Here is a 12,661-nt window from a genome sequence, read left to right on the forward strand (position 1 = left end):
TCAACTAACATTTCTAAACATGCTGACATTCACAGCCCACAGACCTCAGCTTTTCCTTTTCTGTAATGAGAGAGAGAACAGGGATAAGCTATCAGACTATCACACTTGAGATCCTATCCCACTGTAGGCAAACCATAAATTAACATAACGTGGGCAAACCAACTGAACTTTTAGGCAAGATAAATATTTATTAGCATAGTAGCAGAGCAAAATCAAGACATCTGTTCAAATTTTCTGGAAACTATGATAGAAGACTACTGACTAGAGAGCTACAGCTCTTGAATATAGAGATGTAATAAACATTGACCTTTCTTTCACTGTTTAGTATTAAAAGAACATTTGCCTTTTCAAAAAAGGCAAAAAAAAAATAGTGTTAGATTAGAGTCTAAAGTGCTGCAGAAAGGTGATATTTTACTGGTAGATTGACCAGTGATTTTTAAACAAATATCCCTGAAGATGTAAGATATTTTGGTGGGTTGACCCTGGCCAAATTCCAGGTGTCCACCAAAGCCACTCTGTCACTCCTCTCCACAAATGGACAGGGAGAAGAAACCAAAGCCTAAGCTTCATGGGGTGACAAAACTACCAGAGAGATCAAGCATCAAATACTGCCACAGACAAAAGAGACTCAAATTTGGGATATTAACTGAATTTATTATTAACAAAAACAGAGCAGGATAATGAAAAGTAAAACGCATCTTAAAAACACCTTCCCTCCCCTTTTCTTCCCAAGCTCTACCTCCTCTTCCAGGGAGGCTCAGAGAGACGGGGAATGGGGGCTATGATCAGTTCAGCACCTGTGGTTTCTCCTGCTCTTCAAGGAGAGGAGGCCTTCCCCTGCTCCAACACAGGGTCCCTCCCATGGGAGATTGTTCTCTATGAACTTCTCCCATCTGAGTCCATCCCGTGGGCAACAGCTCTCCATGAACTGCTCCAATGTGGATTGCTCTTCCACAAGGTGCAGCGGTTCAGGCACAGCTGCTCCAGTATGAGTTCTCCACAGGGTCACAAGTCCCACCATGAAACCTGCCCTAGAATGGGCTCCTCTCTCCAAACATCCCTGTCCCAACCCTGCTGCAGCACAGGCTTCCCATGGCTTCTCAGCCTCATCTCAGGCAGGCACCTGCTCCGGCATGAGGATCCTGCACAGGCTGCAGGTGGGTCTCTGCATCCCCATGGTGCTCCATGGCCTGCAGGGGCACAGCTCCAGCAGGGGAATCTCAGCCCCAACACCTGAAGTGCCTCCTCCCACTCCTCCACTTGGTATCTGCACAGATGGCACTCTGCCCAAGAACATATTTTTTCTTTCTTAAATATGTTATTAAAAAGACATTACTGTCCTTCATGATGGGCTCAGCCTTGGTCAGGAGCAGGCTGGCCCTGGGATAAGCTGGCATTGACTCTGCCAGACAGGGGGGAAGCTTCTAGCAGCTTCTTACAGAAGTCACCCCTGTAGCACCCATCACCAAAATCTGGCCACACAAACCCAAAAAAGATATTAATTCACCATAAACTACATAAGGTAGATAGCAGTTTTTGAATCCTATATTTTTTTCCACTAAAAGAGATTTTGATAGGTGGATGATTTAGACAAGATCTTAAAAAATGCTGCAGAGATGACAAGATTTAGAGATATCCTAAGATTCTAAAACTATCTTTAGAATATGCTTTAAGTCAACTATTGAACTTTCATTGTCAAATACTCCACTTTAGCGTTGAGGAGTAAATCAAACTCTTCACCATCCTCTCTCTCCAGTGAGCATTTTTGCTGCTCATCAAAACAAATCTCACTGCAATACCCTACTGGAGAACTTAGCATCTGGCAAAATTATGTTACTAATTTATTTTGAAGAACATAACCCAACACAAAAGTGCAAACAGAGCAGATGACACTTGGCAAAAGTTCAAATTCCATTTATTTTCAAATTATATTAGCAGCAGAGTTTTGTGGAAAGATTTTTTAGTTAGTGTTCATTTGCTTGTTTTTTAAATTTTTTTAATTATTAGAATTTGGTTGTTCACTTTCACTCCGGGGCTTTGTCGGATTGCCTTTTTTTTTTCTTTTAGTTTTCCCTTGAGTTGTTTTGGGTTTGTTTTTGCCAAAAAAAAAGACTATTATTACAATCATGCAAAAGACACAAAACTTGAAAATCTGTATGCTTGGATTCCCATCATGTTCTTGAAACCATCTGGAGTCCTTTGTGAGTAAAAGGTTGGGGGATGAGAACAGAAACAGGGCTCCAGAATTTTAGAATATAAAATAATCTAGAATGTTAGCAACAGAAGAAGGAAGACACTTGATTTTTTTAAAACAGCATAGTAAGAAAATTTTTTTTAAATATCAAGGTTTTTTTATAAATTAAGTTAGAAAACATTACACAATTGTTAACAATGCTAGATTGGCCTAAGTACCCTAAGTAGACTTCCAAAACCAGTTTAGAGTGAGAAGACACATATTGCATATTGAGATAGCTATCAATTTTAAGAGGTAGATGACAATAATTATCTATTAGCAGTCCAACTTTTATGTAAATATTATGAGATATTGTCTGTGCAGTGCCCCTATATTTGTAAGGGTGCAAAGAGAAGGAAAAACACTAAAACACTGCCTCTCATCTAAAAGCAACTGTATTCATCTAATTCTTTGGTCTACATCACCAGCTCTTCTGGAAATGCAGGTAGGGGGAATTTAAAGGATTAGTAAGGTAAGGAAAAAAAATAAAACCAAGCCTATTTGTGTATGTAGGCAGAACACACCATCCAGACCGCAGTGAGGATGGCTGAGCTCACAGCACAATCCTCAGGACAGCTTGGCTACATTGAGTGGAAAAGGCAGAAGCCCTCACAGGCAGAAAAAGAAGCATCAGAAGTCATGCACAGTACTTCCCATGATGCCAATTCAGACTCATTGCCTAATGTATTTATGAAGGTGCTTCACTGCTGGAAAACCATTTCTGTTCCTATTCACCCCGTCCATCAGATTTCTGGGTTACCATTAAGAGGAAAAAGCAGTAAGTAATAGCAGCACTGATGGAAAGGCTTTGCCACAGTGATGATCCGAGTGTGTTGCTAACCTGCCAGCATCTGTAAAATGCTGGCTGTTTCTAAAAGCATCCATCTCAAAGTGTTAAAAGCACAGCTCAGTACAAAAATGGGATGACAATTTTTCTGTCCTTTGGATAGTCTTCAAATTTCTCAAGGTACCATCTGAAAAACAAAGAAAAATCTGATGACTATTGAGTCTTCAAAACACTGCTGAGGAAAAGAAAGATTTGTACAATGTGTTTAATTTAATCCATACATGTTTTTTTCTACAAAAAAAAAAAAAAAACCTTTATAACCTACTCTGGATAGAAAAATGGCATTTACTGCACTCATCCTAATGATATCTAATCACCAAATATAACAAAACCAAGTTACATCTGCCAGCAATGGTAAATCAAACCAACAGATGTGGTGAGATATGTCAGGGAAGGAAAAATCCATTCTTTCAAAATGTATGGTGTTACACATACTGAGTATTTACATATTTTAAAATTAGAGGGAGAAAAAATAAAATCAAAAATCTGTCATTGCATAATGACTTCATGTGGAAGCAAGGGATACTTCACACACTGGAAGGAGAATCCCATTCTGCATAGAAGCATCTTTGGCTGCAGTTAGAATCTGGGTAACCAAACTGAACATGATGAACATTGCACTTGCCTTATTGCTAACACCCCTCAAAGACCATCACTATTTTCAAATACAGACAATTTTAAAAATTGCAGAGCACTATCAGGTATTATTTGTGTTTTCACCTTTCATAACAAGCATGTTTACTCCTATTTTTGAATATTTATTCAGCTTCTCTGAAATAAAAGAACTAAGTTCACCTGGGCTCCTTGAAAGAGCAGATATTCATAATATCAATAGCTAACCAACTGCAAGATCAAAGCTGGAATAAACAGAACAAAACATGCAATGCATGATAGGCGCAACCTGAATCTAGGGAATACAATTATTACCCTATTTACCCATTTCAGTCATTTATTCTAAGTTTTTAAAATAAACAAACTACACTAACATGTTTCTTCATTTACATGGATTTGCTATTTTTAGTTGGTTGGGTAATTTTTCCTGTACCCCTGTTCCATTATCATGCATTTTTCCTTTAGTGTAAAAAACTCCCTTTAACAACATTTAGCTTTTCTTGATGTTCTGAAAGAGTGCCATCAAGGCTTAAGACTGGTGGAAACAACCATTGAATTTGAGCCTGAAGAAGGTAATACACAGGGAGAGGCAGGAGAACCTGTCCTTGCTTCATGTGGCAAGGAGGAGACACTCAGAAGTCAATTGGATGAGCCCTGGGCAACTGGGCAGAGTCTTGTGGTTTGCCACACACCAGTTGACTGGACTACCTTCAAATGCTCCTCCCAATTCAAGATACTCTGCAACTCTGCTCACTAATAGCAGGTGATAAAACAGGAAGAGACGGTCAAAGGCAACAGGTTTGGAAGGCTCAGGTTGGATAGTGGAAGAAACTTGTTCACTGGGAGGGTATGACAGACCCAAACATCCTACAAACAAGGAACAGGAAAACCTCTTTTTGGAGGTTTTTAGTACTCCATTAGACATAGACATGGCTGCCCTCACAGATGGTCAGTATTTTTTATCAACCCATTTTCTCCTTAAATTCATGTTTATTTCCTCTTATGCCACTAAGTTTCAACATGAGAACCAAAGCAGGAAGCTGAAAATATCCAAAATAAAATTAACATGTTCAAATTCTTTTAAGCATGCTATTCCTTAACGAGAATCCTTTCAGGAAACAAGTCTCCCCAAACTATGGTCCTTCTTGTTAGCGGGAAAGCCACACTATAAATACAGTACATGAACAGTCAGAATGTTTAGAGCAGAAAGTTCATTAAATGTCATCTATCAGAACTGTTTTCATAATGTCCATACAATTGATTATAGACAATATGATACAGACATGACTATGAAGTGTGCCTGTTAAAGACAGCTTGGGTGATTTTAAAAAATTTATATATTAGAGAAACAAGTTTGAGAAGGGATAGTATTTGATTAATTAAGACAATATTGCTAAACTTGCCTATAATTTTTACAGATCCAGGATGAACTATCTTCATTTAAACATTATTTTGACCACCTTGTTGTACTGTGTTTATGTTCTATACTATTCTGCTGGAATTTTGCAGTACTTAGTTTTCTCAGAGTATTCTTTATCATATTCTACCCTACAGCAACATTCTCTTTCACAAGACTTGCTCTGCAACATCCCTGTAGGATGAGGCATAATTTGTGAAATGGAAATGCAGTGTGGCATACAGACAACAGAACTGACAAGGCAGGAACACTTACTTGTGGTGTTGTCTTGCCCTTGAACTCAGGATGAAGAGAGTGCACAAGGCAAATGCAAAGCTTTCAATGGTGCAGCAGGCAAGGGCAAACCCAAACCATTCCAGGATCTCTCCAAAAAAGTTGGCTCCGCTGACATACTCAAACATTCCTCCTGGAAGCAGGACAGAGTTAGTTCAAAATACCTTAGTCAGGATGTTCAATGTTACCTTTTCTGTACACCAAGTAGGAGCTATATCACCAATGTCTCTATTTGATTTTTAAAGGCAGTGGAGACAGTATTTTTCAGTTCAAGCTGCACCATGAAGGAACACTTCAGACCTCATTCTAAGACCCTTTTGTAGCTCTACTTTTCCTCTTTAAATAAAGAAAGAAAAGCAGATTTACTAGCATCAGAAGCAAGTACATGCCTTTGTGAATAATTACTTAATGACATGTTCTTTGATCACACCCTAAAACTTTTTTAAAATACGTAGAAATAGAAAACATGCTCCCCTTGAGCCCCAGAAAATACTCATAGGGTTACTTAGCCTACAATTTAATTTCTTTAAGTACTTTAGAATATAAGTTAATAATTAACAATGCTATTAATTATGAACAACACTATTACTATGAAGTAAAGTTCCCAATTTGTTCTCTAACTTGCAGTTATTGCACTTTTGTTCCCATTCCTCATCAGATCTGCTGTTTCAGCCTCTACACTCTGAAAATTTGGCAGTCTGTGTTAAATCAATTGTATAGACAATTGTGCATAAACAATTGGTACTCAGCCGCTGGGAATTTTATAAATCAAGAATTTCACCCTAATTCTAAAGTTGTTGTACAAATGGATAACATCTCAGTATGTGCTTTACCAGTGGGACTAAACAAACAAGTATTTGGCAAATGTAATAAAGAACATGTTTTGACCTTGCTCTCTAATTATACTACCTTTGTGACAAAAGAAAAGTGAAATTCTAGCACTTAAACTGGATAAGCAACATCAAAAAGACCAGCTACTCCTGATCTTACAGCAAATACCGTATTTCCTTCAGATTCTTTTTGTACACTGAACACAGTATAGTATGTTCATATTAATTTTTCACATGAGTACTTCCATTTACATCTATTAAAATTATAATTATTTTCACCTTTTGGTGAAAAATAACCGTCTATCGTATATATCTTAGTTCTTACAGTTTTATTAAAAAAAATTAACAACCAAGAAAAAGCAACAACTATGGAAAAAAAATGTAGTGAGATAACAGAATTCAGAGGTATTATCTTTCTGCTCTCAGTGAGTGTAATGTACCCAGAAGAGTGCCTGTTTCCAAAAGTGATAATAAACCTTAACACTTCAATATAGGCTCCATAAGAAAGCCTTTCATATTCTCCATTTTCCCCCGAAGGCCAGAATTTACAATGCCAAATTCATTTGGATTTCTGTCCTCCTTTCCCTGTGTCTCCCTTTTCAAAATTGTTGCTGTTCTCCAATGACTTCAGGTACCTCCCTCTTATATTGGACATGAGATGGGTCACATGCTGAGAACTTTCTTCATTCCCCTGCTGCCCCCACACTGAGTGAATAATTTAGGTCATTCTCCTCCACTCACCTGCTGATTCTCTAAAAAGTCGGGCAATGCTGTTACATTTTTACCTATTTTTAAAAATATAGCCAATGTTGGTCAAGAAACCCAAAGATTTGCACAAGCCAAGTGATATAATGAAACAGATTCCTTCTAATATTTACCTTCAGGGGGAAAAAAATGTTTCCCAAACTATAAAATCACTTCCTGTGGTAGAAAACAAAATGCTATTTCCAGTTGCCTCTTATATCATAAATTACTATCTCCTCTAAAATACACCAAGCTTTAGAAGACTATTCTCACACAGAATCATTTTAGATTGGAAGGGATCTCTTGAGATAATCTTGTTCAACCAGCACTGTTGAAGCAACATCAGCCAGAACAGGTTGTCCAGGACTATGCCCAGTGTGGTTTCGAGTCTCCCTTCAACCTCTCTGAGCAACCTGCTCCACACCTGTGTGTTTGACCATCCTCCCAGCCAAAAAAAAAAAAAAAAAAAAAAAAAAATTCAGATATAATTTTATGTGCTTGAATTTTGTGTCCACTGCCTCTGGTCCTGTCAATAGGCACCACTAAGGAGAGCCTGGTTCTCTTTTCTTCATAATATATAAACTTTGGTAAGATCTCCCTGAGCTTTCTCTTCTCCAGTCTGAAAAGTCTAAGCTCTCTCCACCTCTTCTTATATGAGAGATACTTCTTTATGTTGTATTAATTTCTGTACCATTTTACTTACCTCTTGGTATCTTGTAACCAGTTTCCCCTGGTTTTCTCAGATTTCTGAGAATATGATCAGAATGAATATTGATGGCCATGCCAATCAACCATCCTAAAAAACCTGAAGAGAAATATTGAAAATACTATATTTAGTGCACTGTGTTTGTTCAGAAAACAAACTACAGTCCAATAGCACATTAGGAATATTGTCTCAAAGCAGTAATAATGTAAGCAGCATAAACAGCTCTGGTGACATCCTGCACGGTCTCAGCCCCACACTGTGCTCTTCAATCAGCAGAGCTCACAGTATCAACAGCTCCCTAGACAGGAAATAGCACTTTAAAAATGAAGTTTATTCTTATGTTGCTAGACTTATATAAATGTATGTACGTGCATATATATGCAGATGTATACGTTTCCCTAACTTTGACATAGAAAAATATGCTAAGATTTTACACACTGAAGGAAACAGCCATTTTTAATCTTCCCAGAGGGACACATCTTAGCCCCACTCTCCTTTGACTATGTTACTGATAGTACATCAGAATTTCCCCAATAGATTTCTGTGCAATAAAAGGAATACAACTGTGAAGGAATTAACGGGCCATTTAATCATTCAGCAAAGCAGTTTAGCCATTTATTACAGCCTTTCACAGAAACTGAGATTGTTGTCATACTCTGCATCCTTATGTTGCTATGAGGGTGGGATAAATCAAAAGGAATTTAGGATTGGAATCCATTATTTTTATCCCTTGGCAACATGTTACCTATGTTATCTTCCCTTGAAGGCAGCATTCCCAGCTGATAAGGAATGGATAAGGTCTGTGTTTTGAGGTTAACCAGTGCCTCATCTCAGATTCTGTGATTAGTCTTCCTAACAAGACACAATCATCTGGAGCATCCAGATACCTATGAATATTAGGAGAGACACTGGTAACCACATCCCTTGTCTACAAGATCATACCCAGATATGGACAACACATACACGCTCCTCAGGTTTGATGTGCAACAAGAGCAGAGGTGACACGCGTGCTTAGTTGCCTGGTGGCCAGATAAAAAGCTTCATGTAACAGTTGAGGAGCTGATGTTCTGTAACCTGCACCTTTTAAGTTACAGGTGCTGTTCTGCTTTGCAGAACTGCTACTAAAGAAGTGTGTTTTGATGCACAAAAGAGTTAGCCATGAACATTCAAAGGAAGTAGTTGAATAGGGACTTAAAGGAGTAAGAAGAGACATGGCATACTGCAAAGGGTTTGAAAAAACTAAAGCAAGCAAAGGAAGAAAGGAGTTCCCAACTAAAAGTGCAGACAGATTAGGAAAGGACACAAGAGGTGTTGGTGTCCTGTTTATAGCAGCCACCACTTCAGAGTTTCACCAACTCTCTTGGTAAATTCACAAGCTCTTAATTGGCATTCAGGTGTAAGGTTCATGCTGAAAGACTATGACGTTCTTGGTTTGCAAGCTCATGGTTCTGCCTTTGAAGCAGAACATTCCTGTTTCTCTGAAAACACACAAGTTCACTGCTCTGAACTAAACCAACACACAGTCCAGAGAAACCATGAGGAAATCACATCAAAACCATATTCCTGCTCCAAATCAATTACTGCTGTACATATAAGTTATTGTGGTCCACAAAACAGACAAAATATATAAAAGGGTTCCACAGTGAGAGGTTACACAGCCCACTAGTCTGCCTTTGACTGATGAGGCAAAACATTGTGGTTTATCTTCAGATGCAAATGATCTTCCTATAAAGATTTCATTAGGAAATAGTACTATCATTTTGACAGCAGCAAAAGTAGATGTCTAGGAAACAAAAAAATTGAATAAATAAATTACTTTGTCACTAAATACCTTAGTCTTTTAATCATATCCTTCAAGTATAAATGTAACCTCACTTCCCAACTGGGAGTGAATGATCAACCCCTCCACCCCTTCCTTGTGTGGCCAGTTTTGTCATTTGACAAAGCCACCCCCCAATTACAAGGGCAGCTGGATTGGTGCCTGTGTGTGTATCCAGTGTAGATATCCTGACACCAAGGACTTGCAGCACTTGCCATGGCATTATGAACAGTAGTTAGAAGCTACCCTTGCTAGATTTTTTTTTGATTTTGTTACTTTAGTTTAATCTACATGTTAGACAGAAAAGCTTTGCTTTTTCTAAACCTGCATGCTGCTGGTTCCATGTAGGGCTTCAAGCTTCCACATGAAAAAAAAAAAAAACCTGACTTGGATTTACTTAGTTGTTAGAGAGTAAAGACGACAATCAGATCATCTAGCACTGCAGAAAGTAGTGTCAGTTCAAAGGCTAAAAATGGTTAAAAGGCCTCCAGCTACACCAATGAGAAAATTATGAGAAGACTTCTAAAATGGCATTGAAGATACCATAAAATCACAATAAAAAATTAAGAGCTATGAAGACAGAGGCAAATGACACCTGATGTTCTCATGGCATGATTTAACTCACCTGTAATGAAGCATGAGCCGCCCAGCCAGCCTGGAGGGTAAGTTGCATAGGTGGTTAAGCTTCGGCCCTGCAAGTACCCGTTGAAAGCACAGAACAGAAGCGCTAACACAAAAGTGAAAAACGGCGTTGGTTTTCCTTCTCGGATCAGAAGGGGAAAGATGAGTGCCCTATAGCGAACAAATAAAAGAAAATTTATTGTATTAACCACAAAAATGATAGTTTTGAAGTCCAAACATTGTCCACACTACATTACTTTACAAACTCTCAGCACCAGCCCTTGGTGTCTGAAAGGATAGCTGCACTTGCTTTAATATCTAAAACATTCTTTTTTTTTTTTTTTGCCTAGTTGGAATGACAAAACCAGTCCTCTCTACTGTACGGCAGAAATTTTGAACTTTGCATCCAAAGCAATTACTTTGATGAGAGAAATAAAGACAACTGATATTAAGTACAGTCCTTTTTTGTCCCTAAACCCTCAGTTGTATCATCAAGCTTTCTGAGATGAGCTAGGAAACAAGACCCCTCCACTAAATTCCCCCAGTATTTCCAGGGGGAAAGTCAATCCCCTTTAAATTAACCTAATTGACCTCAGTTTCCTCCCCATCCTGTAAGCCAAAACATTAATTGCTTCACCTTGACAGTCTTGGTCTACTCTATGACACCTCTAAAGATGTGACAAACCCTCAATTGCCATCCCATTTGGGAAAGGAATCTTGATTGCTTTTCCTGGGGGATTATGCAAGTAAACAAACTAGCTCCAAACAAGAAGAGCAGGTGAATACTCTTGTGCTCTTTCTTGTGCTACTAGCCAACTCCCAATTGTCTATTGATTTAATTATGATCTATAATGATACAGAAGCAGGATCACTGAAGCCTGAGCATTCTTCATGTGTTTTCCACCTACCCAAGGACAACTGCTTCAAAATAACCTTTCCAAAGGAAGTCCAACCTTAACAGCTTTCAAGAAAGAGTAATAAATTCACTACAGGATTATTTAAAGCATGCAATGCCACAAGAAACAGAACTAGATAACAGAGGTCTCTTCCAGTCTACACTTACCTTCACAAGAGTCCCTTGGGTTTGGCAATAGCAACAAGCAAGTGGAAAAAAAGAAATAGCAGCACAGCTCACCTTTTTGTACAAATCATTGCCTCACATTCCTGGTTATTCCCAGACACCAAGAATGAGTTGAGATCCCATGTAAAAACTAACGTCTTTACACTTAAGAATAGAAAAAGGGGGAGCAAAGACACAATTGCAGGTTTTCAAAGGCAGCCTCCAGGCCAACCATATGTCATATACCTCACCACAACAAGGCTGTGGAACACACGTGGTCAAAAGCAAGAGCTTCTCTCAATAAGTACCAGAAAATAACATATCAGCCACACAAGGGGTTTAAAATAAATCTGACAAACCTAACCCTCCTGTCTTGGCGGCAAATTTACTCGTGGAGTACGACAAATAGCTACTGTCCATAACTTGAAGGGAACAGCACGATTGCACCTGGGCTCCAACTAAGCTGCCTTCTCCCAGTATTTTTACAAAATGCCTGAATACTCTTGACTACCTGGCAACATAGGGCACTCAGCCCCAGCTTTGCCAGTATTTTAATGAATCATTGAATACACTGAGCTGGAGGAAACATACAAGGCTCATCCAGTCCAACTCCTGCAACGAACGCTATGTTGAAAGACAATGTTGAACAATATAATTAGAAAATAGCTATTGTTTAGCAACATCAAGATTATATCAGAACAAGGTGCTGAACTTTCCTGGTTGTAACACAGTGACCTTAAGACAGCCTGCTCAATTCGCTGCTGAAGCGGGAGGCACAGCAGCAGGAGCAGCACAGGGATGGAGCGGGGCGCTTAGGGAGCGCCAAGAGCATCGCCGGAGCATCGCAGCGCGCACAAAGCAGCCGGCACCGCATGGCCACGGCAATTCGCCAGGCTGCCGTAACAACACAGGGCACATTGCAGTGCAGCGAAGCAGAAGAGACATCAGTAACTACTACATTAAATAACAAACGCTAATTAACAGAACCTCAACCCCTTCAGTCAGGAAGCAGCAGCCAGGTACCTCTATGAAGACCGACTCCTTCTCCTACCCCAAGCACGCAGGGAGCCCCCGCCATCCGCCCCAGCCCCGCCGGTGCCCGCGGGCAGCGCCGCCCGCCCGCCGCCGCACCTGTGCGCGTAGTGCAGGAGGAAGCAGCCCAGCAGGACGCGGTTGGGCCGGGCGGCCGCGACCGCCCCGCCGCAGGCGGCGAGCCCGAGCGGGACGAGGAGCGAGGGCAGCTCCTGCAGCACCCAGGCGGCGCGGGCGGGCAGCAGCCAGCCGAAGCGCCGCGAGGAGTACCGGCCGTAGGGCATGGGGATGAAGCGGAGCAGCAGGGAGGAGACGGCGCCCAGCGCCATCAGCCCGTAGGAGAAGAGCTCCAGCAGCCGCCGCTCCTCGGGGCCCTCGGCCCGGCGCCACAGCGCGCACACGCCGCCATCGCCGGCAGAGCCCATCGCGCTCCGCCGCCTCGGTTCATCTGGCACCGCCAGTGGCCG

At 40.4% G+C, this 12,661-nt stretch overlaps 1 protein-coding gene across 1 annotated transcript; it reads right to left on the minus strand.

The window, feature by feature from the left end:
- Positions 1 to 1,898: 1,898 nt before the first annotated feature.
- Positions 1,899 to 12,619, minus strand: SRD5A1 (steroid 5 alpha-reductase 1). The gene is made up of 5 exons (XM_063163078.1): positions 12,294 to 12,619; positions 10,107 to 10,273; positions 7,660 to 7,761; positions 5,365 to 5,515; positions 1,899 to 3,207 (listed from the first exon to the last, which is right to left on the minus strand). The coding sequence occupies exons 1-5, from the start codon at positions 12,617 to 12,619 to the stop codon at positions 3,141 to 3,143; spliced, it is 813 nt and encodes a 270-aa protein (XP_063019148.1). The 3' UTR covers positions 1,899 to 3,140.
- Between the last annotated feature and the right edge of the window lie 42 nt (positions 12,620 to 12,661).

The sequence above is a fragment of the Melospiza melodia genome, chromosome 1 (assembly GCF_035770615.1).
Source record: "Melospiza melodia melodia isolate bMelMel2 chromosome 1, bMelMel2.pri, whole genome shotgun sequence".
Lineage (NCBI taxonomy): Eukaryota > Metazoa > Chordata > Aves > Passeriformes > Passerellidae > Melospiza > Melospiza melodia.

Coding starts and splice junctions, on each gene's coding strand:
- SRD5A1 (XM_063163078.1), bottom strand. CDS start 12,619: ATGGGCTCTGCCGGCGATGGCGGCGTGTGCGCGCTGTGGCGCCGGGCC. Junction 10,274..12,293: donor CTCCTGCACTACGCGCACAG/GTGCGGCGGCGG, acceptor TGTTCGCTATAG/GGCACTCATCTTTCCCCTTC. Junction 7,762..10,106: donor CGGCTCATGCTTCATTACAG/GTGAGTTAAATC, acceptor ATTTCTCTTCAG/GTTTTTTAGGATGGTTGATT.